Below are 25,375 nucleotides of genomic sequence, written 5' to 3'. Positions count from 1 at the left end.
TCCACTCTTCATTCCCAGTTCCAGCAAATGAGTCTGATCATGAACTCAGTCCCTCTCTGCTGTTTAATGAACCCCCTCATGGTTTCAGGACAGCAATGAACCCTTGATATCTATTTACCTTCCACTATAATTTTGCATCACAGCAACAGTTACTAGAAACATATACATAGCCACAGAGTTTTTAAAGCCCCGTCATATCTATTAAAATGCAATTTATCTTAAAATTCATGACATATACACAAGTTATATATCACGATTCATGTAAAGCACAACTTGACATGTAAGTCAATATAATCATTCTTAATTAGGTATTGGTTACATTATATCATTTATTATGTCTGAATTTCTATGTTACTAACTGTTCAAATATTGCCATGTCAGTGTTATTTCCCTAAAACTGGAAATATTCATTTGAATGTACTAAATATACATTTAAAAAATGGCTTTTAGACATCATGTTACTAACATCAGAAGAGAAGACTACGTCATCGAGTCATTTAAATGGTCAAAGGTGCCAAAGCAAAATTTGGTAATGTTTCAACTTTCCATTTTTCAGTTTTCAAATAGTATAATTTTTCCATTTCCAATTGTAGTTTTACATAATACAAGGAAGATTTTCAAATTATCTAAAATTGCCTTCTTCTATTTCACTTATTATAATACATTCTAGTACCCTCTACCTCCTAGTAGCTGCTTTTATTATTCTAGAGATGCACACACTAGAAAACGTTTCCCACTGAAACGTTTTGAATCAGATGCTGTCTACCAAAATGAATGGAAAACCATGTGCCTTATTAAAAACTTCAACGGCAAATATAACAGTGATGGACTCCCACTGGGAGCAGAAAGCCAAAATCACACTTCATAAATATACTTATCTGGGAAAAAAAAAACACTGGTTAGACAATATTTAGGACAGATGTATCTTGTCACACATCAAAACAATCTGTGGACAACACCAAAACACTGTGATGCAATTTTACAAGGGAAGCTGGTTGGGCATTTCTGTATTTATTCAACTAGATAATAGAGGGAAAGCTGCAGAACAGTCAGAAGAATATTTGCAATGCAATTAGGAGGGACAAGTGCATCTGAGTGAGCGCCAGACACAGGGGCCTCTCCTTAATTCACACAGCCCAATGTCTTAATGTGGCGTACAGCAGCAAACTGCACTTCCTACAGTTTTAAAAGTTTTGTCAGTTAACTAGATGTTTACTGAGTGCCTTACTTGGGCACTCAACATTTCGGGTGTGCCATCCAGCTCTGTGTGGGTTGTTCCAACACCATCTGTCACTTAAGCTTCCACAGATTCAAAAATTTCAATTCAAACTAATCTACTCGGCACTCAAACTGGAGCTATAATTCAAATTTCGACATGAAGCTTGAATTCCTTTTCAGTGTTCTTCAACTTTGACCCAGCTCCCCCCTCCCTTCACTGAAAAGGGCCAAGACAACAGCCCAGCAAGTGGGGCAGGCAAAACAGGCCTCCTTTGTTCACTTTTGTCCTTTCAGCTCTCTATTGAGGTAAGGGACTGAAAAGGCGCACCAGGTTTTGGAAGGCAGCAGTGGACTCGCTCGCAAGCCATCCTTCCTCAGAGAACCAAAAAACTCCAGGACGAAACTCTTTGGACAGGCCATTCTTACCTTGAGGCGTAATGAATGGAAGATTAGTACTTCCCCTTTCCCCAGAGAGAGAATCTGTCATTGGTATTGAATATGAGTCCACAAATGTTCGTCAAAAATGCATGCTGTAAATCATGCCATTCAAACGCCAAGGACATCTAACAGTGGCATGAAATTAGCTTTAAAGCTGAAATTTGGAGAAAAGATCACTACATGCTGAATACTCATACTGAATTTTTTGAATGCTCTCAGCCCACTTGAGAAAGATAAATCAAATTCATTGCATATTACCCAGTGGAAGACCTCCCACAGGATTCCCTCAGATTGCCCTAGGAATAGATTTTTTTTTCCTGGTTACAGTGAGTTTTGAACCAATGCACTATGCACATAATAAAATGTAAATATATATGTATGTGTGTATATATATTCAAATAGTTTCCAGCCCCTCCCACCATTGTTTAATGAGAAAAATTTCAAAAGGATTATTTTTGCCTGATAGTACCTGTCATTTTCATTCTCGTGTGAATTAAACAATGTTTTAGTCCAGGGCAATATGGAAGACAATCAGGGAGCACATAATACAAGTAAGATTCGTCATTCCTGCGTTCAAACTGAATATGCCATTCGGACAGTATGTGCAGTACAGGAGCATTAGTGGTTGTAAATTTGTTCCCTTTACCACTGGCATTTTTTTTTTTTTAATCTTCACTAGCTTCTTAGTCACTTGGGGGAAACCCTCCATCAGACTGTTAAAAATTACCTTTTTCTAATTTGAAATTCCAATCTTGTAGGCCAGCAAAATAGGTCAATTAAGTTGACACCACATCTTTTTTATTAGCTCACCTAAGCAATTATAATTGGGTGGTGAAGGTTTATGCTGTCATCTTTGAAGATTCAATGGAGGGGAGAAATAGCCAATGTGGAACTGTAATTTCCAATGCCAGCATATCCCTAAACATTCAGCATAAGAATATTTCTTTCTGTTTTCAGATATGGGGCAAATTTCCTCTTGTTCTAGATTAAAATAATAATGCCATTTTTTGGCAGTAAAAAAAAAAAAGCATATTTACTTAACTTACCCTCACAGCAAAATCATTTCACACACGTTCTTTACAGACATAGGTACTCTGATTCAACATTTTAGAAGAATAATACGAATGTATGCCACCAATGCTGGCTTACCCTAGACTTGGACTACAACACATATGCTCCACAACATCTATTTCATGCTTTGCACAAAGTATATAATCAATTAATACTTGTTGAAAACCATATACCTCCATACTAATAAATGTTAAACCAATAAATTAGAAATGCTGTGAATGACTTGTTCAGAATATACAGATATTAATTTATAGCTTTGAAAGGTAACAGTGGCGGGGCATGGAACTCATGCCTATAATCCCAGCACTTTGGGAGGCCAAGGTGTGTGGATCACCTGACGTCAGGAGTTTGACAGTGAAACGCTGTGTCTACTAAAAATACAAAAATTAGTTGGGTGTGGTGGTGGATGCCTATAATCCCAGCTACTCGGGAGGCTGAGGCAGGTGAATCACTTGGAACCCAGGAGGCGGAGGTTGTAGTGAGCCGAGATCACACCATTGCACTTCAGCCTGGGCAACAGAATGAGACTCCATCTCAAAAAAAAAAAAAAAAAAAAGAAAGAACTTCGCACCCATTAGGATGGCTATTATTAAGAAAATGGAAAATAACAAGTGTTGGAGAAAATGTGGAGAAATTGGAAACCGTGTGCATTGTTGACAGAAATGTAAAATGATACAGTTACCATGGAAAGAGTATGACAATTTCTCAAAAAAAAACCTACCATATGATCTAGTAGTCTCATTTCTGGGTATACACCAAAAAAATTGAGAGCAGTGACTCAACAGATATTTGTACATCCATGTTTATAGCAGCATCATTTGCAATGGCCAAATGGTGAAAGTAACCCAAGTGTATACGACATATGAATGGATGAACATACAATGAAATATTATTTAGCATTACAAAAGAAGGAAATTCTGACACATGGATCAACCTTGAAGGCACTATGGTAAGTGAAATAAACCAGTTACAGAAAGACAAATAAATACTGCATGATTCTACTCATGTGAGGTACTTAGGGTAGTCAAATTCATAGACTGGAAGCAGGATGTTGGTTGCCAGGGGCTGGGGGCTGAGGGGTTATGAACTATTGTTTAATGGATACTGAGTATTAATTTGGGAAGGCAGAACCCATTCTGGAGAGGTATAGTGGTGATGGCGGCACACAATGTGAAGTATTTAATGCCACTGAAGTATACACTTGGAAATAGTTTAATGGCATATTTTATGTCATATATATTTTACCACAGTAAAAAAGTAACTTCACAAAAACACATTTTAAATTAACATATTGCATTTGCTGCCCCATTTAAAGACAACCTGATAATGAAGGATTTATAGTTGCTAAAGCTGAAAGGCAGAGCCATTCCCCTATTTCCTTCCGCATGTAGCCTTCTCCTTCACATTTTAAGAGGAAAAATAAAAACTCATCGTTCATTTTGGTACATCTTCCTATTCTTAGAAACTTCAGTCAAACGGATGAAGCAGAGAGTAGAATGGTGACTGCTAGGGGTTAGGGGAGATGAGATGTTCTCACCACACATATACAAATGCAACTGTGTGAGGTGATAGATGTGTTTATTAGTTTGATTGTGATAATCATTTCACAATGCATACATATATCAGAATATCATGTTGTACATATTAAATATATACAACTTTTATTTGTCAATGATATCTTATTAATGCTGTGTGTGGGGGGAAGAAACTTCAGCGTTTGATGCCAATAGAGGCTGTTTTAAAGAGAAAGAGCCTTTCATTTGCCAAGGCAGTCAAATGAATTTATTTATTTTTTTGTTTGGTTGGTTTTTTGTGTGTGTGTTTTGTTTTGAAACAGAATGTCACACTGTTGTCAGACTGGAGTGCAGTGGTGCGATCTTGGCTTACTGCAACGTCGGCCTCCTGGGTTGAAGCAATTCTCCTGCCTCAGCCTCCTGAATAGCTGGGACTACAGGCACGTACCACCACGCCCAGCTAATCTTTGTATTTTTAGAAGAGATGGGGTTTCACCATGTTGGCCAGGATGGTCTCAGTCTCTTGACCTCATGATCCCCCTGCCTTGGCCTACCAAAGTGCTGGGACTACAGGCATAAGACACTGTACCCGGCCTCAGTCAAATGTTTACATAAAATAAGTCACTGGATTTTTGCCCTTAGCATCTAGGTCTCTACTCTGTCCTCACCTGCCAGGAAGGTTCCTGAAAGGGCTCCTTCAGGCAGGGAAGCATAACATTTTAAGGGAGAAGAACATCTAAATGTATTTAGTAATTTTCAATAATTTTCAAATCACTTTCACCAATCATCGCAACAGTTGAAGACTGACCTAAAGCATTCTTTTGATTCAAATGCACAAAACTTCCTAGAGAACATGTTAGAAGCTGTACATTCCAGTTACATTTGCTATGGGTTACCGAGCTTCCCAGATGGTAGGTGCTCTTTGAAAATGAAGATGAGATTCCAATAGCTGCTGATTTATGGTGAGACTGTAAGGTAAAAGCCTCAGTCCCTCAGTGGTTACTCTTTGGGGTGAGTAATGACTGGGAGGGGCCACAAGGGGGCTTTGTCAGACGTTCATTATACTGTTTCTTGATCTGAGTGCTAGTTAAGTAAGTGTGTCCAGTTTGTGCAAGTTCATCAGCCGTGCATTTGTGATATGTGAAAAAAAAAATCTGTGTGTAGAGTATGTGGCTAGATGATAGAATTAATCTTTCCAAGAACAGAAATTCTGTTTTGCTCACCGCTGTATCCCCACTGCCTAGTGCAGTAAGCCATGCTCTCAGTAAATATTTATTAAGGAATGAATGAATGAATGAATGAAACCTTTTTACCAGAAGAGCTTCCTGTGGAGTTCCATTCGATAGCTTCTTTGTACATACACAATATAAATCTGTAGATCAATTTATATTCAAACTGTTACACAAGAAAAATTACACCTGCATGAAAGCATTATTTGAAATGTTTCTTGAAATTTTCTACAGCCCAGGTGTATACGTTCTCAGGGCCCCCTCACACTTCTGAAGCACTTATACTTAGCGATTATTGCCATCATTGTTGTATTGGCCTCACAGGAAGTATCATTTCCAAAGACGTTTTGATTTCCGTTCACTGTCACTGTAGCATTAACAAAAATGATGTGTGTAAGGGCAATGGCCTTCAGTCCAAAGACCTCATCACTGCCCTGCATTACAAGTCTGAGTCCTACTGTAGTCGTTTTGAAACTCATTAGTTAGATACAATGTTGCCTGAGTCCTCTAATAGCTCTAAAATTCCTGGATTATGTGAAATGTTTAGCAACTTTCCTGTAATAAGATAAAAAGGTTGAAATAAGACTATCAGTCAGTAGGATTATGAATGCATAATAAATCAATTTTTCCAATTGATCAGTTAATTATAATTCTAAAAGCTAGTTCAGAAATAGCTGATTTCACTTTGGTTCAAATTCTCCCTTTCCACTAGTTAACATGAAGTAGCTTCATAAATGCCCCCATAAGCTTCTATATATTTAGGGAATAGAAATGTTTTCCTAAGATTGAATACTAGGGTCCTATTCAAACTCAACATCTAATTTGAGGAGTAACTCATTTGTAGTCAAAACAGTGTACAAAGAACATTCGGGGCTGGGGAACTTTTCTTTAAAAATAAAAGTTTTATTAAACTTTATGATATGCCAGAAACATCTATGTAATCACAGATGGCAGGGCCTTGGTTACTAAGAACAGTCCAGTGACTATAATGGGTTTGATTGTGTGTTAACAGCTACATATTTAAAAGTTAACAGGAATAAAGGAATATGTAAAGGAGTTACATGGAAATAAAAGGCTTTTCCACAATACAATTCTCTGAATTACAATAATGCCTGCTACTGTGAGTTCTGCAGAGCTCAGAATTAGATGAGCTTGTAATGTATCTCCCTGGTTTTGAACACGCAGCAGTTTAGGTTTCCCCTGAATTGATAAGCTGCCAAAAGCCCACATTCTCAGTCTTGGATTGTAAAGCACAAGGACAAAAGCAATCCCACTCCCCTACTTCCTAGCTGTGTGGCTTTGGGAAAGTTATTTGACTTCTCTAAGCCTTAATTTCCTAATTTTTAAAATGCGGTTGTGAGAATTAAATGAGGTGATACACGTAACATGTGAAACGCCCAATAAATCTAAAGCTTTCAAAACCGGTTGGCTATCATTACCATTAAAGTAGAAAGTATCAGTTGCCTAATTCCATTTCAGTACTTCTGCAAGTACTGCCATTATTACATTATTTTAACAGCAGGGCATGGTTAGCATAATGCAGTTCCATAAAGCAGCCCAGCCTCCTAGGTTTGTATTTAGCGGTTACTGTGTTCCTTTCCAGGACCACCCCAGGGGGAACTTCTGGTGCAGAACCAATGCCCCCTGCCCCATTACACTTGGTCCCATTTCCCCTTGCAAAAGCCTGGGGCAAGGAAAAGCTCAATCTCTTAGACCCGCACTTCTGAGCGTTAACCATCTGGGACTACGAGAGGAAAGGAACGTTTCCCTCTCAGGACAGTTCTGGGCCGGCGGTAGCCAAGGACTGGAGACCCTGGTGCGAAGAAAAGGGCAGGAGAGAGGCGGGGTGCGAAAGAAACGCCAACTCTTAGCGCCCTCCCTCGGTGCCCGCGGCGTAGGGGCCGCCCTCCAGCGTACAGGGACGAAGAGGTGGCTGCGGGCCGGGAGCCGGGCGGGAGGGGAGGCGATCCGGAGGAAGGCAGCCGCCTGTTCGCCAGCCCCCGAGCTCGGGGAGCCCTCCAGCAGCGCTTGCTGACCTGAGGACACAGCTCTGGGAGAATGACGACTCCCTGGCTCACCCTACCGCGACACCCCTTCCCCCTCCGCACTCTGGCAGATGCGGGCCGGGAGTGGCTGAGCTGGCCAAGAGCCGAGGACCAGGATGCGGCGGCGCCCACCCGCGCAGTGTGGAGGGGCCGGGGGCGGCGCACGGCGCAGATGGCGCTCGCTGCGAGATGGATGCTCCAGGGCGAGTAATCACTCCTGGCTCAACACTGCATCCCGGGCGGAGCGGATGCCAGATCCCACCGCAAAGAGCCTGGGTAGAGAAGGGGATCTTTCCAGGCAGCCCGAGCCCAGCGCGCCAGCCCCGTCATGTCCCAGCCCTCGGAGGCAGGGCGGGGCACGGGGACGCCCCGGACCAGCACCTGTGAGGCCGACAAAGCCCCCGAAAGCGCCCCCACCCCTCTGTTCTCCGTGTCTCTCCCGTTTCTCCTCGATTCCCCGAGCCCTGTCCAGGCAGCGAGAGTAGAGAAGCGAAGTCGGCCTCGCCCCCTGAACTCGGCGGTCGGCGCAGGTGTAGCCGCTTCCGAACAAAGCCCACGCCCAGATGTGTCCGCGGGGGCCGGAACAGGCAGACGCCGGTGCGCTCCCGGCCCGGCCCCCGCGCTCCTCGCCCCGCCGGCATGTGGCGTGCCCCGCGCCTCTGTGTCCATGCCCGGGAATACGCCGCGCCGGGCCCTCAGGCTCTCAATGCCCAACTGCCCACAAGCAAAAGCTCCGGACAGGGCTTCCCAGAAAGCGTGGGGTGCGGGCGCGGAGCAGAAGTTGGCCACAGACCGGAGTGGCTGGTGGGTGCCGGCGCTGCTGGATTTCAGCTGTGCCCTCACCCGGGCGCGGGTCCCTTTGCTCCCTCTAGGCGCCCGCGGCAGTGTCGGGGGCCTGTAGGGGAGAAGGGAGTTGGAGATCCGCTTCGCCCCTCCCGCAGCGCTGCCAGCCCGGTGAGCGCTCGGCTGAACCCCGCGCCGGTGTCCCAGTGACAACGCAGCAGCCTCGCGCGTCCTCCCTGGCTCCGGCCGTCACCCCCGAGCAGGACCCAGTGTCGCCGCCAGACGCGCTGGGAGCTACTCACGTTCTCGCACTGCGCCCACCGCTCTGCTCTGGCGCGACCGCCCAGGACCCTGGACCGCTGAGGTCCTCGGTTCTCGACGAAGCTGTCCCCTCTGGCTGCTCCAGCCAGGCGGCCCCTTCGCTGTCCCCCGCGCCCGCGCGTCTGAGGCTCGGACTGCGGCGCGCGTCCGCCAGCGACCCTGGCAAAGCGAGGCTGGCCCCGCGCCGGCGCGCGCCCCCGCCGCTCCCGCCCTCTCCGCTCTCGCCCTCTCCGCTCTCTCAGCGCCCCTCCCCGCGCGGTGCTCCTGCCCCTCCCGGCTCTCCTTCGCGTCCTCCCGTCCCTCCCCCGTACTCCTCCCAGGCTCCCCGCCTCTTCCCCTCCCTGCCCATCCCCTCCCGCCCTGCTGCTGAGAAGGCAGTGAATGGGCTCCGGCCGCCGGCGTCCCGAGGGACTGGGTGGCCCCTCACCTGAGCGGCCGCGCCGCCGCCAACCTTCCTCAGCCTGCAAGCGCGTGTGGCGGTGGGGGCGGGGGTGCGGGGACGGGGGCCGGGAGCGTGCCGAGACTAGGGTGGCTGGGGTTTAGCTACAAAAGATGTTGTAGAAAATGGGTAGTTTTGAAATGCCACTCTCATGGGTTTAGGTTTCTCTGGGAGGTCCATGGTCTTCTAGATTTTTCTTTTTTTAAAAGCATTTACTTTCTTCGAAATTCACCAGTCGGGGTGATTGAGGTTGGGTGTTTTTTGGTTTTTTATTTTGTTTTGTTTTCGCAACCGTTCTTTCCAAACATTCCCCAGAAAAAGAGCCTTCGGCATAAGGGAGATGCTATCTATCCGCGGTAGAAATTAGATCTTCGGGTCCCAGCGAATAGGGTTAGTTAGGATTTGCTTATTTCCAGATGTGGTCGTATGATGGAGTTTTTTTGTTTTGTTTTGTTTTGTTTTGGCAATGTAAATCGAGAATTAAGATTTTCTAACTGTGTAGTGTTTGAGCAAACCCACTGCATGCTACATTGTTCAGGTTCTGGAGCCCACTCTCCACTCTATCCTGGATGGTGTCCAAGATCCTTAGCGTGACTGGTAAGGTCCTCCGTAATCTACTCTGGTCTGCACACCAAATTACTTGTCTGCTGGGTGTCATCCGACTTGACCATTTACAGCAGGCTCCATCTCTTGGTGGGCTGAGCGGGGCCTTGCTTCCTTCAGTTTTCTAATTCTGGAAAGCATTTTCTGAGCTCCTCACCACCCCAGCCCACCCCACCACCTCCTCCACCCCCAGCCTCCAAGGTGCTAGGGTAAGATGCAAGAATGAAAAAGAAACAGGTTCATACTTCAAGGTCCTGACAACCCCCATGCTCTAACTTCAATTTGAACTTGCCCCCTCAGCTCACAGCATCCAAATGCAAGTGACTAGCCTTCTTTTCCTTCTCCTACTGCCACCCTCTCCTCCTCCTTCTCCAGCCACATGTAATCTGGCCTCACAGAGCCTCCCTCAGTTCCTGAACCAGTACTATTATCTTTGGCTGCTGGGTCATTGCACATGTTGTTTCCTCAGTCCCTTCAGTGGCTCTTCTGACTCTGGTTCTTCCCCAGTTGCCATGCAGGTGGGTACCTTGCACCTCTCAACTAATTGTCCAAATTTTTCTCTAAAATATCTTCCCCCTAAAAAAAGATTCCATGATCCCCGTAGTTGAAAGTCTGGGCTGGTGGGCTGGTTCTCTATTGCCTACAAAGTAAATTCCAGATCTCCTGGTGTGCCTCGTTACGATCTGCTCCTAACTTATCTCTCCATTTTCCGTAACTCTAAACCTCTGCATGTGAGATTCCTCCTAGCTAGCATATTCGTCCATCTCTTTTTCATTTGGCAAACTCGTTCATCCTTCAGAGCCTTATTAGGTTGTTACCGCCTCTGTAAATTCTTTTCTGAGTCCCTGTTTTATTATAGTAGCGCTGGTCACCTTTTAATGATCTGTTTACCTGTCTGACTCCACAAATTTTTACTTCTTTGGGGACAATTTGTCTTATTTACTTTTGTGTAACCGTATTTCTCGTTAATGCAAATGAAGCCACAGATAACCATAAGAAACTCTCACTACTCCATCATTTTCCCCTGTATAAAGGACTTGGGGCCCCTCTGTTCCTTCCCCGCTGCAGTAATTGTGACAATCCTGGGGTCGTCCTGCCTGTCCTTCTCATGTCCTTCTACCTTCTACTCTGGTTTTCCAAGGTTGCCCTTTCACCCCGGCCACTGTGAAATATTGATTTCGGGTCCACATTATTTCCGATGAATCCCACAGGGCAAACCTGTGAAGTGGGAAAATGACATCCTACTCTCTTCAGTTCTTGCCTGGGTTCTGGCTAGTAATTTGTCCCTTGGGCACTGAGGCAGCATTGCTTGTGTCTGTCTGTGTTACAGTCTCATAAAGACTCTCCTTAAACAGTTCCTTGAACTTCTGCTTAGAATTATTCTTTCTCTTCAGAGTCTAGTCGTGGTTCATGAAGCCAGGATGAAGCAGACGATATTTGGTCCAAGTGAAGTCCACGTTAGTCCTGATGCCTGGGAGACTACTTAGGATATTGGGGGTTGCTGAAAGAATAAGGACATAAATAGAATCTAATTTTTTTTTTCATGCAAGTGATGATTTCTCTAGGTATAGTTTCCCTTATCTTTACAGGTAGAATAACAATACTTAATACACACAGTTATGTAAGAAAGCACTGGACAGTATCTAGGACATAATAGGTGCTTAGCAAATTCTAGTTTAAACAGTAATTGTTTGATGAGATGTCTGTCATATAAATACATGCTTGAATAAAAATACAAAGCCAGAAAAGAAAAAAACTCTGGAGAAGACAGGAACCATAGTGATACTACAAAACAAAAAATAAAATTAAATAACTTGGGGCCAGGCATGGTAGCTCATGCCTGTAATCTCGGCACTTTGGAAGGCTGAGTAGGGCAGATCACCTGAGGTCAGAGTTCAAAACCAGCCTGGCCAACATGGTGAAACCCATCTCCACTAAAAATATAAAAATTAGCTGGGCATGGTGGTGCGTGCCTGTAATCCTAGTTATTGGGGAGGCTGAGGCAGGAGAATCATCACTTGAACCCAGGAGGCAGAAGTTGCAGTGAGCCAGGATCACACCATTGCACTCCAGCCTGGGATACAGAGTGCGACTCCGTCTCAAAAAACAAACAAACAAAAACGAAAAATAAGTAATTTTGATACTACATAATAATTGCAATAATATAAAATTAGTATATAGTTCTAATTTCCAGCTTATTACTTCAGCTGCACGGTAGCCTTACATTGCTGGGGATTCGTCTCCTGGGGGAATGAGCAACAGGAAGAACAAACTGAGGCAGCAAGAGGAGCTGAAATGAAGGTAGTTTGGAGGTGGGGATAGAAAAACGCTTTACGATTAGAAGGATGGCAGCATGGGCAAATAGACTTTCTAATGCAGTGTGTTTGGTTTGCTCGGTGATGCATGAGGCAGTGTGATTTGGCTGCACTTGGCTGGTGGTACGCCCAACTGACCTTCTTACCCTGCTATCCCGTTCCCATCCCTAAGCCTTATCCTCTCCCTATTACCAAGCCTCATTCCATCTTCACACTCAGCTGAGGACTGGGGAACAAGGTCTGCGCCCTCATAATAATAGAATTTTCCATGTGCTCAGTACTGTTGTAAACACTTTTCGTTTATTAATTCATTTATTCTGACAAAAATCCCATTCAGTAGGCACTGTTATCATTCCCCATTTAGAAAATAAGGCAAGAAAAGTCAGGTAACTTGCAGAGTCTCACAGCTATCTGCAGAGATAGGATTAAGCTCCACATTAAGACTCCAAAGTTAAGTCTTAACCAATCATTGTGCCATGCTGCCTATCAATGACAACACACCAAAAGTTTCCTTATTTTGATGGACACATCAGAATGTCACTGTTAAAACAGCTACATTAGAAAGTCATGGAGCGCCCTAGTGGTACCAGCAGTGAATACGTTTTAGCCTTTCTCTTTTAGGCTACTTCTGCAGTCCTGTCTCTTTTTCTGAGTTCTCCCTCCCCTCTTTTCCTCTTCCACATTTTTTTTAACACCTTGCCTTATTTTCCATCTCAATTTTCTTAATCCACATCCATGCTGCAGGGCTCCCAGGGGTGACAGTACCACTGGTCCTATCCTAAAACCTAATGTTGAATTCAGCAAAACCCAGCATGGACCCAGCAATGTTAGTAATGAGCCTGCTGCCTTGCTGTAAAATGGAAGAGTTGGGCTCAGTGAACACAGAAATTCTTTTTCAGCTGTGTCATTTTATGATTCTGGTGGTAACCAGGAGATTTTTTGGCTCCTCTAGTAAAACTCAGATAGATAAAAGCTGGCTGAATTCTAGTTAGAATGATTGGAGCACTAAAAAATAATAACAATAAAATAAAATAAAAAATCCTACAGTAGTATAACAGGTTTGCTAGAAGATGAGCTTATACAAGTGTAATCATTATCTTAATATAATAGGCTATGGCTGGGCAACATGCATTAAATTTCTGATAGGCATGTGGCAAATACAGTAATTTTTAAAGCCCTTCTATTTGAAAGGGTATTATACCCCAATATTGTCAGAAAGCATAGTTGTTATAATGGGAAACTTTCTAAACTGGTTCACAGTGACATTCTCCTTTTGGTATTCTTCCTTGTGTGTAATCTCCTTCCGTTGATACTAGACCTAGTGACTCCATTCTAACTATCAGAATATGGCAAATGTAGTGGGATGTCACTTCTTATATTGGGTTTCAAATCGCTCTGGTTTCTGTCTTGCTGTCTTGCTCTTTTGCTTGCTTGCTTGGAGGGAAGACCGCTGCCATGTTGTAAGCTGCCACATGGAAAGGAAAGGCTCTCATGGCAAAGAACGGAAGAGATCCCGTGGCCGACAGCATGTGAGGAACTGAGGCTCTCAGTCCATCAGCCCAAAAGCATCTGAATCTTGCCACAGCTGTATGAATGAACTCAAAAGCAGATATGGCGCTGGATAAAGAAGCAATTCTAGGACAGATAAGACATCGGTATGACTTGACCGAAGTTAACCTCAGCAGCTCTTAGCTCCATACCCCAGAGTCACACTGAGCTCCTATAGCTAGGCCTGGGTTGACCATTCTCTGTGCCCTACCCAGAGCTGGTCCTTTTTCCTCTTGGATGCCAGCCACAGTCTCAGCTGGCCCATACCTCTTGTAGCCTCACAGTGGGTGATTATTACCCACTATGGATAATAGGATATGTGGTTATGAATTTATAACATATAAGTGTTAGGTTGTGCAGCTTCATATATCAGCTGACCAATAAGCGATGGAAAGTTTCCACAGATGCAAAACACCAGTTGCTCTCCCATGCTTCTCATCACCATCTGCCACACCACCACAGAATTCTATTTGCCACTCTGGTGCCATTTGGGCATGTGTCAAACAGAAACCAGAAATTTGAAGCCCATTCCTTGCCTGATGCTTAGCAACACAGCATCCCTACACCTATTGAAAAGATGCAATGCTCAAGCAATAGGAGGAAAACGTGACCTTAGTGGCTGCTATATGTGGATTTCTTCTCTGGGAGCTTATGAGTCACTAAGATCTTCTGCTTGGCTCAACCCACCCCCATGCTTGGGGAACCAAGTTGGAAAGAGGAGGAACATTTTCAGTGATAATAACTATGTTCCTGTAGCCAACTTCTCCATCTGTTCCTACAGTTTCTGTCTACAAGAATGTACAAGGGTTCTGCTACATGGATTTAAGACTAGACAAGGTCAGTGTGCAATCAGCCATTGCAGATGAGGTCATCAAGGGCAGGGAATTACAGCTCTGGAAAACAGAGATACTGAGAAACACTCTTGATATGCACTCTTCATTTCTGGCTTAAGCAGGGAACTGACAACAGGTGCAATGAAGATGAATTCACTGTGGAGGGAAGAAAGGAAGTGGCTTCAGAAATAATACTCTTAAGTGGCTGCGTGCAGTGGCTCACGTCTGTAATCCCAGCACTTTGGGAGGCCTAGGCGGGCGGATCACCTGAGGTCAGGAGTTCGAGACCATCCTGGCTAACATGGTGAAACCCTGTCTCTACTAAAAAAAAAGAAATAATACTTGAGTATAAATGAATGGTTTAATCAGAAGCTTTCTTAGTTGGCTGTTTTATTGCATTTTAAAACAGGAAAAGGATCTTAGATTAATACAGACTGACATTGTACTCCTGTTTAAGTTTTATTTTAAGCATTAATTTAAATTAAGTTTAAGCCAATTAATAAATTGATTATTAATAAATTACAAACGATTATAATTTATTATTAATTTTATAACAAATTATAAAATTATTAGTTTATTATAATAAACTAATAAATTTTAAGTTTTTAAAGTTTTTTCAATATATTTTTGAAATTGTGGTAAAATACACATAACATAAAATCTTCCAACTTAACCATTTTTAAATGTACAGTTTAGTAGTGTTGAGTACACTCACATTGTTATGCAACCATCATTACCTTTCATCTCCAGACTTTTTATCTTGTGAAACTGAAACTCTGTAGCTACTAAACAACAGACTCCACATACCCCTCTTCCTCTGGGCTCTAGTAACTATCAATCTACTTTCTCTATGGATTTGACTGCTCTAGGTAGCTCATATAAGTGGAATCATACAGTATTTGTCTTTTTGTGACTAGTTTATTTCACTTAGCATAATGTCCTCAAGGTTCATCCATGTCGTAGCATGTGTCTGAATTTAATAATATCACATTTTGTTAATCGATTCATCCGTTGATGGACACTTAATGGCTTTCACCTTTTGACTCTTATGAATAATGCTGCTTTGAACATGGGGGTATGAATATCTATCTGAAATCCTGTGTTCAGTTTTTGGGGATATATACCCAAGGTGAGATTGCTAGATCATATGGTTATGGTATTTTACATTTGTTAAGGAACCACCATCTTGTTTTCCATAGTGGCTGCACCATTTTACATTGTACACCAACTGTGCACAAGGGTTCCAAATTCTCCACATCCTCGTCAACACTTATGATTTTTTTTTTTTTTTTTTGCTTTGTTTTGTTTTGTTTAGGAGAGTAGCCATCCTAATGGATACAAGTTATGCCAATATTTTTAAATGTCAGAAATCCATAAGATACAAGCAAATTCAGTATTTTAGAAAGCCTTGTCTACCTGGGACCCTGTGCTTTAAGAAAGCCCTGTTCTGACCCTCCTAGAGGTTATGCTACCATCCCCTTCTAGAACATATCTGGGTACCTAGGATCCAAGAATTCCATGGGGACTTGCAAAAGCCCCTTCCCCACATTCCAGACAGTGGGCTGCTCTGCTGGTATACACAACTGGAAACCTCATAGACAGCTGATGCAAGGGTGTGGGGATGGTTTGCAGGATGTTGATGTAACTTGTTTGTGGGTTTGCTTGAAGCCTTTGAAGGTTCATGACTAAGTTGGGTGGGCCATGGGCTGGCTGTTTCCATGTCACTGCATTTTAGCACAGAATTCTGAAGAGTCTAAAAATTCTAAATTCTAACTTGAACTTCTAGGTCTTTATGATGATATATTTGTCAAGGTAAGACAGAAAATATATGTTTTAAATATTTAACACAAAACTTGTTACTTCTCATGGGCTCTGACGAGGGACTTTAGAAAAACTAGATAAAAACTGGACAACAATGAAACCCATTTTGTGCCCTTTGTGCTATGGTTTGAATGGTTCCCCAGACTTCATGTGCTGAAAATAATTCCCAATGCAATGGGGGAGGGATGCTAATAAGGGGTATCTAGGTCATGAGGGCTCTGTCCTCATAAGTGAATGTAGTTATTGAAAGAGTAAGTTTGTTATAAAAGTGAGTTTGGCTGTCTTTCTCATGCTTTCTTGTCCTGTCTTCCACCATGAGATGATGCAGCCAGAAGGCCCTTGCCAGATGCAAGCTCCTGGACCTTGGACTTCCCAGCTTTCAGAACAATAAGACATTTCCTTTCCTTATAAATTACCCAGACTGTGGTATTCTGTCACAGCAACATGAACAAAGACAATTTGTGTACTTCTAAAATGTACAGGATATCACTCACTGTATTGTTGTATTTTCCTGTCAACAAGCTCTTCATAGACACTTTAGAGGACAAATTCTTTGATATACTGTACTGAAATCTCACAAAGTCAGTTTAATGATACAAACGGGCACTTAACAGATGTCATTTATGTGATATTTCCATTTCAGAAATCTAAAAGTATAATAAATCTTACAGAAATACACCTCTTATATGATACCACGGAGAAGGAATACAAACCACCACCATGATCAAAATCTATTAATTGCATTCAATCCCACCATCCTCAACTATTATTTGAAAAGCAGTGGAAAGAATCCTGGACTGGGAACCCTATGACCCAAGTCATCAAATGTAACAGGGTAAACTCATACAAACCTTTCAATTTTTCAATGCCAAATTTTTCAGAAGTTACTTGTGGGATAACAATGCTGGCTTTGCCAAATCCACAGTGTAGTTGTTAGAGTAAATGAGGAAGCATATTTGAAGATGCTTTTGAAAGTAACGCCATACACAACAATAAATAAGTGCTATATAGAAATGTATTACTATAGTTATTGTCCACTAAAGGTACAGAGCTCCCTTGACCATGAATTCACTAAAAGCAGGTGTTCCTTTATCTATTCAACAAGGTAGCCCAATGAAAAGATTCAATCTGACAAAATGAAGATTCCAAATTAGAAGGAATACTATGCAGCCATAAAAAGGAATGAGATAATGTCTTTTGCCAAAACATGGATGGACCTGGAGGCTATTATCCTTAGCAAACTAATGCAGGAACAGAAAATCAAATACCACATGTTATCACTTATAAGTGGGAGCTAAATGATGAGAACTTATGAACACAAAGACAGAAACAACAGACACTGGGAAGGTGGAGGGTAGAAGGAGGGAGAGGAACAGAAAAGATAGTTATTGGGTACTGGGCTTAATACCTGGGTGATGAAATAATCTGTATAACAAACGCATCTGCTATAGAATTAGAAGATGTTGGTCAAAAATATTTTTCAAAGCTCACTTTCAAACAAAAGAAACCTTTTATTCTGTGCCCAGAAGGGCCGTACTGAGTCCTTGTCAAGATACAAGAGCTGCGAACAGTATGAATGAAGTTTACCTTAGGCATCAGGTGATAGGAAATATACAATTTCTATTGTGTAGATAGTCTCCCAGCTCACACTGAAGAAAATGGTCCCAGTTGTGATTCTCCTTCCCAGTACAAGGGAAAAGCCCCATTTTCATATCTTGAAATTCTTTCAAAAAGTACATTTTAAAGCATTTTCATTTCTCCCATCTCCCTATAATTGTGTAAGGCAGATGATTCAGTTAAGCCCAACTTAAGAAAAGTATTAAGGACTTATAATGTGTCTATAATAGCAGCAAGCTACAAGCTGTGAGGTATTTCTAAGCAGCATATGGCGAGTTGAGAATGCATAACATAATTAGCTAAAAACAAAGAAAACTATGCAATTTCAATTTTTTACTGCCCAGTGAGGACTTTCTCTCCTTTTGCTCTTAAACTTCATAAAGAATCAAATGTAATAGTTTTAGGCACAGGTTTTTAATATTGAAAGTATTGCTAGGCTGAACGTTCTGCTGCATATAAGATACTTTTTTTGTTCTTTAAAGTATCTCTTTGGTTGTGAAAATCACTCAGAAGAGGGTTGGAGTTGAGCTCTTATTCTCACTTGAGCTTGATTATGCTTGTGACGAACCCCATGTGGCATGATTTTCCTGGGGACTACTGCAGACATATACCAGATTAGGACATAGCTACTTTCCCATGCTCAAAAAATGGTAAAAGCATATATCAAAATTCTATACTATCTAAACCTCACCAAAACCTCTGAAGTATGTATATTCTTTTAATACTCTATGTATATAAAAAACAGATATTTGCATTATATACGAACATAAAGTTTCATCACTTCTACAGTTTTTGAGTGTCAGCTTTGGGCATTTTTTTCACATAATTCAACATAGGAAATGGGAGCTTCAGTGCATGTTTAGATGTGTATGGATTAACTGTATCCTGATACTAAATCTGTTCATTCAAAACTAGCAAAATAACAGCACTTGTGATTTACCAGACTGTGGTTTCAATGATTAAGAAATAGAAATGAAATGCAATTTTAAATGACTCATAACTGACACATCTATTTGACATAGAATATTTGGTGGTGTTTTTTTTTTTTTTTTTCCTTTTTAGTATTCTGCTGCTTGGTCAAGATATAGGCTTTTAATTGCATTCATGTTCTTTTAAAATTACTTTGATAGCCAATTTAATTAAAACACTACATTAAATACTTTTCTGGACCAATGTATGTTGGGCATACAATGCAATATAAGATGATATAGCCTTCTTTTCTTCTCAGATAATTGGACAGAATTTTGGATTGTTGTTAATCACTTTATCTTTTGCAAACACAGCCAGTAGTAGTGTATGCCATAAGAAAGAGTGCTACCCTATTCACAGTAGCAAAGACGTGGAATCAACCCAAATGCCCACCAATGACAGATTGGATAAAGAAAAATGTGGTATATATACACCGTGGAATACTATGCAGCCACAAAAAAGAATGAGATCATTTCTTTGTGGGAATATGGATGGAGCTGAAGGCTATTACTGTTAGCAAACTAATGCAGGAACAGAAAACCTAGAATCATGTTATCACTTATAAGTGGGAGCTAAATGATGAGAACTTATGAACACAAAGAAGGAAACGACAGACACTTGGGGTCTACTTGATGGGGGAGGGTGGGAGGAAGGAGAAAAGATAATTATTTGGTACTGGGATTAATACCTGGGTGATGAAATAATCTGTACAACAAACCCATGTGACACGATTTTAGCTATGTAACAAAGCCTTCAAATGTACCCCTACACCTAAAAGTTAAAAAAAAAAAAACACTACCAAGTAGCAATTGTTAACTATTTTATTATTCTGTTAGATGGGTATATTTGTTCTGGTTTTATCTTTGAAAATTGCCTAAATAATACTCATCAAATATTTAAATGTGATGTAGATTAGAATACAGTAGCTGAAAGGATGTTGAAGCATTTGTAATTCTAGATAGTTTTGGAAAGATTGCTATATAGACATGTTAATGATATGGTTTATGAATTCCCATTGATACTGAGAAAGCAGTCAAGAAATATGACTTTTCTTGCTGTCATCTCAGTGCAACTACACAAAATAGGAATAATGATGGTACCTACCTCATAAGGTTGTTGTGAAGATTAAATGGCAATAAATGTTAGCTACAGCTATTGAATGGAACATTCAACCATTTTGGACCATATAACCTGTTCCTATTCAATCAGACTCAAGTCCTTAAAATACCACCTCACAATTTAGAGGCAAGGAATGAATGTTCAGAGGCAAGGAATGAATCTATATTAAGAATGTTAAAGATTTTTACCATGAAGAGAAGTCAACATTACAGTCAATAGTTTATTTTTATCAAACTAATTATCCAAGCTAATAAAGCATATCTGTGAAGTGTAATGAATTTCAATCCACTTGCATCAGCTGACTAAAGGTTATAATAAACAAAGCAATCAGTGTGACTTCTGAGAGAGACATTTATCTAACCCTTGGACCAACACAGCCAACAGTTTAGCCCAGGGACATCTGTACTCTATGAATCTTTTTTGGATGGTAGATAGCTCCTGCCAGGAACAGAACAAACTGTTTTTTTAATGTGATCCCCTCCTTCCTATTTCCTAGTCATGGAAGAGTAATTGCCATAGATTTGCTCCAAAAAAGTAAGATTAAGTGAACAGTTTGATTGTATTTAAACTTGGCAAAAAAAAGGAGGAGGAGAAATGAATGCAAAAGTAATTCCAGTTGGAATTGAACTAGAATGGAATTTTACAAATGGTTTATGCACCCTAACTGGGCAAAATATACCTTCAATTTCTTGTGGAAGAATTCATTACTTGCATTTTGTGGATGAGCAGCTCAGAATTTCTGGAAGGGAGAAATCTTGGTATTTTGGGTGGAAGAGTTCTTCATTATGAGGGGCTGTCCCACACCTGATGCATCCATAACATCTATTATCTGTCTCCTGGAGTACCAAATGCTGGTAATTCCCCCAGACAATTTCCTCTTTCCCCACTCCCAGTTTCACAAACCTTCCAGGAGATGGGTAAGACTACTGTGTTAACAAACGAAGAGATAAAGAGGAGTTTTTTGATGTTGTAATAATTTTATTTTTTTAAAATCCTCTGAAGTTATGAAGACTGAGATGACATTTACTGAGACAAGTACATTTCTTCACTGATTAAACCCCAGATTTCACAGATTCAGTTTAGTAAACTAGATTTAAAGTCACTTCACAACATTCCAGGAGAGAGACAGGAAGAGTTGTGGCGAAAACAATGAACTGGTGCTAGCTCTATCGCCCTCTAGCTGTAATTACCTTGGGCAACCTTTTCTAACAAAGGGACAATACTGCTATTCACCTTGTAGGCTTATTGTGACAACTCAGTGTAACCTGCTGAGCCCTGTTCCTGGTACTCAGTAAGCACTTAAATGATAGCTATGTTCTAGTCACACGACTGGCACCGACACTTGTAAAATATTCAAAAGTGTGACTAGGACCATTTCTAGGGCAAAGCGGGTTATGTACAATTCTGAGTTTCAAACTTCAGGGGTCCTAGCTACCCCAGTAATCAGCAGCTCAGCTGTTACTAGTTCATGGGGGGGAAAAAAGCTCAAAGGGAGCCCCTCCCTCCCTTCACCAAAACAAAGATGCGAGATTCCCCTTTACGCCCTCAGACTGCATACTTTTGTGACTTCCTTCTCCCTCAAAAGATTCCTTTGACATCAACTTTCTCTGGGATAAAAATTTGGTGTAGGAGAAGTAGTGCACAGTGTAATTATAACTCAGGCTCAGTTCTCTCCACCCTCTTAGGGGAAATCCCATCCAGCCCAAATGCCTCGAGGGACAACTCTATCTGAAGTACTCTTTTTTGAGATGGTGTCTCACGCTGTCACCCAGGCTGGAGTGCAGTAGTGCTCTCTGATCACTGCAACCTCCGCCTCCCAGGTTCAAGCAATTCTCCTGCCTCAGCCTCCCCAGTAGTTAGGATTACAGGAGCTACCATGCCAGCTATTTTTTGGTTTTAGACAGTTTCACTTAGTTGTCCAGGCAACAAAATGGAGTGCAATGGCGTGATCTCGGCTCACTGCAACCTCTGCCTCCCAGGTTCAAGTGATTCTCCTGCCTCAGTATCCGAGTAGCTAGAATTACAGGCACCTGCCAGCATGCCCAGCTAATTTTTTGTATTTTTAGTAGAGATAGGGTTTCATCATGTTGGTCAGGCTAGTCTCAAACTCCTGACCTGAGGTGATCCACCTGCCTTGGCCTCCCAAAGTGCTGGGATTAGAGGCATGAGCCACCATGCCTAGCCTACCTAATTTTTGTATTTTTAGTAGAGACAAATTTTCACCGTGTTGGCCAGGCTGGTCTCGAACTCCTGACCTCAAGTAATATGCCTGCATGAGCCTCCCAAAGTGCTGGGATTATAGGTGTGAGCCACCGTGCCTGGCTGTGAAGTACTATTTTTAATAAAGAATAGTATCTGCAACAAGAATGGAACTGAAATATTGCCAGTACCCCATTTACTATAGAAATAAGACTTCTGACGCACTCAGGAGAACCTGAGCATTAAAACAATTTTTGTTCTATATTTTAAAAATATGAGTTGAGGAATTTATTACATTTATAAAATGGACTATTCATCCTCTTTGCCTTTTTGAAAAGGGCAAATATTTTACCTGTCTAAGCCTGAAAGTTCATTTTCACATCTCTTCCTATTGCTGTCTTGTATATTTGCAGAATTTACTTTTTGGGTTCCTTTGGATAAAGCAAGCACTGGCCTTGTTATAAAATGAGGGTTATCTCAGGTGAATTACAGTTCTTCAGGTAACCAGTTTCAAATACAAATGAGGACAAGAACGGCTGAAAACTGGTGCACCACACAACTGGGTTTGCCTTTTGTTTAAGTGAAAAGAGCTAAAGAAATAGGGGCAGCAACATGACATATATGTAGGTGCCATGCTACGTGGTTTAAGAATGAAGCCATGGCCAGAGTTCACTTGTGTAATGTACTATTTAAGAAAGTACAAGCCAAGCACAAAGAGGGGACCTAGTTAACTTCATAGTTAAAACAGATGAACTGCATCAGTTTAGGACTAGTGTGACCTTATGATGAGGTGCAAATATGTAAATACGCATAAATATTACTTTATTGTGCTTGAAATTTGCTTTATTACAAAGAATTCCTAGAAACATTCTGATTTCCAATTCTTTGTATTTTTCTTACATTAACAAGTTGTCCTTAGTTGCATATTATTATGTAATATTTGTGGTCGAAAGGACTATTTTATTGTATCGTTAGAGATCATTGGTAGTTTCTTATTTATTTATAATGTGTCTAAAGATTTTGTAACTCCGATGTTAGAAAATTTTACAGCTAGTTTTCCTCATTTTACAAATGAGGTGTGCAAAGCCCACAGACATTTGCCTTCCTCAAGGTCACAAACAGAAGGACTCTTGCAGCAAAGCCAGGATTAGCATAGAGACTCTCAACTCTACTTTTTGAACCACATCTCACAGCCTCTGTGAATCGACATTGTAAAGAAGCAATATGACTATCTGGGCAACAGAGTCTAGCTTTAGTTTATAGTCTAAAACAAAGGGCACTTACCTTTGTTTCACTTTTTTGAGAAATCTAAACATTCCATGTAAGGATTTACATGGCAAATAGATACAACAAAGATGAATTTGTTTGGCATAAACAATGATCCATGTAAGTGCATGTTATCAACTTCTGTGAAATCCAGACAGTTCAAAGGAGTTAATAAGGTAAAACAAGCATAACTTTTCTTTTTTTTTGAGACGGAATCTGGCTTTGTCACCCAGCCTCGAGTGCATTGGTGCTATCGCGGCTCACTGCAACCTCCGTCTCCCAGGTTCAAGCCATTCTCCTGCCTTAGCCTCCCGAGCAGGTGGGACTGTAGGCGTGTGCCACCATGCCTGGCTAATGTTTGTATTTTTACTAGAGACAGGGTTTCACCATGTTAACCAGGCTGGTCTTGGACTCCTGATGTCAGGTCATTCTCCTGCCTTGGCCTGCCAAAGTGGGATTGTATCTATACAATGTTGTATCTATACACAATCCCAAAGTGGGATTACAGGTGTAAGCCACTGTGTCCGGCCCTAACTTATTTTTAAGCATACTGTTGCCAGGTATATTCAAAGGCTAAAGGGAAGCTACATTATGAACAATAATTAATTTTAAAATGACATTAGCCTTTAACAACAGATTACTTAAAAAGTTTATTTTCGTTAATGATAGGAATACTTTCTCAGTAAGTTCAAATGATTTTATAACAGGGAAGGATAAGCTAGTGTTAGATCTAGAAAAATTAATACAGCATTATCTTGAAATTTCAGGGGGAAAAAGTGGTTGACTGGACCTTCACCTAACCTTTTTAACCAATGTTAAACACATTTGAATAGAAAACTGTATCTGGTTCTTTTATATTCAAATGTAAAATATTTTAATGGAGAAAATTCCATTTTTCTTCATCTATTTAGGTGCTATTACAATAAAGGCAGTGTGGATTGCAGAACGTAGCTAGTGAGAATATCAGGTAATGTAAATTTAAGAAGAAATTAGCTTTTCCATATGAAATAAAATCAATGATCACATAAATTTAACATGATAATGAGGACTAAAGTAAAAATACAAAGTACAATATAGCTTTCAGTTTCTTGTTCGGCACATATATTAATAAATTTTCAAACATCAAACAATATAACACCAAAATTTACTAAAACCAACTAGCACAGTAAGATTACTAAAGCTTAGTGAATTATTAACATCTTAAAAGCCTAATTCCCACGATGAATTCTGTAATCAAGAATATTCTCTCTGCTGTGCAAGCTAGTCAAAGCACCATCTTTTTCAGGATTCTCCAGAATTCACAAGTAGTTTAAAGTTAACACAAGTTGGACCCCACAATTCCTTATTGAAGTTGGTGGGTCTTCTGAACAGGCCTTGATTTACCACAACATATGCGTATACTGATCACAATTTTGAAAAGAATGGAAGGCCTTCATACATGTCCGTTTTTAATTTTATCCAATCATTAATTTTCTGCAGAGTTGTTTTTTCCTGACTTAATATTTTTGCAACTTTTTTCATTTTTTGTTCATTTCTTTCAATGTATTTCAACCCTTCCAACTGCAGCTGATCCAGCTTTTCATTTCGACTTTCATCTAGAGGTATGTTTTCACACATTACAGGATTGAATCTAAAATAGGTGTCAGGAGGTAACAGGCCATCAAGCATTATATGGACTTCTGTTAAAACAAAAAAAAAGATAGGAAGATAAGAAAAGAGGGGATAGAGTGAGTTATTCTGCAATGAACTGCTAATTTATCTTTATTAAAAATTATCTTCTTTTTAGGCACATTACAAAGATTCACTTATTTCATTATTCAAACTAACAGAAGAAATAAGTATTCCATAATAACGGGTAAAACAACAAGATAAAATTTATCTTCCAAAATACTTTATATTATTCTGTGAAATTAGTATAGTTGTTCTATTCTCTCTGTGCTTTTGGTCATACTGTTTCACCACTCCTGAAACGCCCTTTCCAACCTTACTTTTTTTATTGTTTTAAATTTTTTGGGATAATCTTCATT

The 25,375-nt window shown here is 41.0% G+C and overlaps 2 protein-coding genes across 52 annotated transcripts in view; both read right to left on the bottom strand.

The window, feature by feature from the left end:
• NRCAM (neuronal cell adhesion molecule) overlaps positions 1–9,064 on the bottom strand; it is a 315,121-nt gene extending 306,057 nt beyond the window's left edge. For 44 of the 47 annotated variants that reach the window (XR_004268326.1, XR_004268330.1, XR_004268327.1 and 41 more), the window contains exon 1: positions 8,601–8,800. The gene's annotated coding sequence lies outside the window, so the exon portion shown is untranslated. Of the gene's footprint in view, positions 1–8,600; positions 8,801–9,046 lie in introns of those variants that run through there. The other 3 variants (XM_032276244.1, XM_032276254.1, XM_032276246.1) reach the window with 2 other exon arrangements.
• A 1,510-nt stretch (positions 9,065–10,574) lies between these two features.
• Positions 10,575–25,375, bottom strand: part of PNPLA8 (patatin like phospholipase domain containing 8) — an 82,183-nt gene continuing 67,382 nt past the window's right edge. For 3 of the 5 annotated variants that reach the window (XM_032276292.1, XM_032276294.1, XM_032276295.1), the window contains exon 10: positions 23,974–25,027. In XM_032276292.1, the coding sequence (XP_032132183.1) occupies positions 24,753–25,027 (275 nt within the window). In that variant the 3' untranslated portion in view covers positions 23,974–24,752. Of the gene's footprint in view, positions 11,163–23,973; positions 25,028–25,375 lie in introns of those variants that run through there. The other 2 variants (XM_032276293.1, XM_032276296.1) reach the window with 2 other exon arrangements.

Source organism: Sapajus apella, unplaced genomic scaffold, assembly GCF_009761245.1.
Source record: "Sapajus apella isolate SASKATOON/1434 unplaced genomic scaffold, GSC_monkey_1.0 scaffold7, whole genome shotgun sequence".
Lineage (NCBI taxonomy): Eukaryota > Metazoa > Chordata > Mammalia > Primates > Cebidae > Sapajus > Sapajus apella.
The sequence above is the reverse complement of the archived record's forward strand: the minus strand, read 5'-3'. Positions and strand labels throughout refer to the sequence as shown.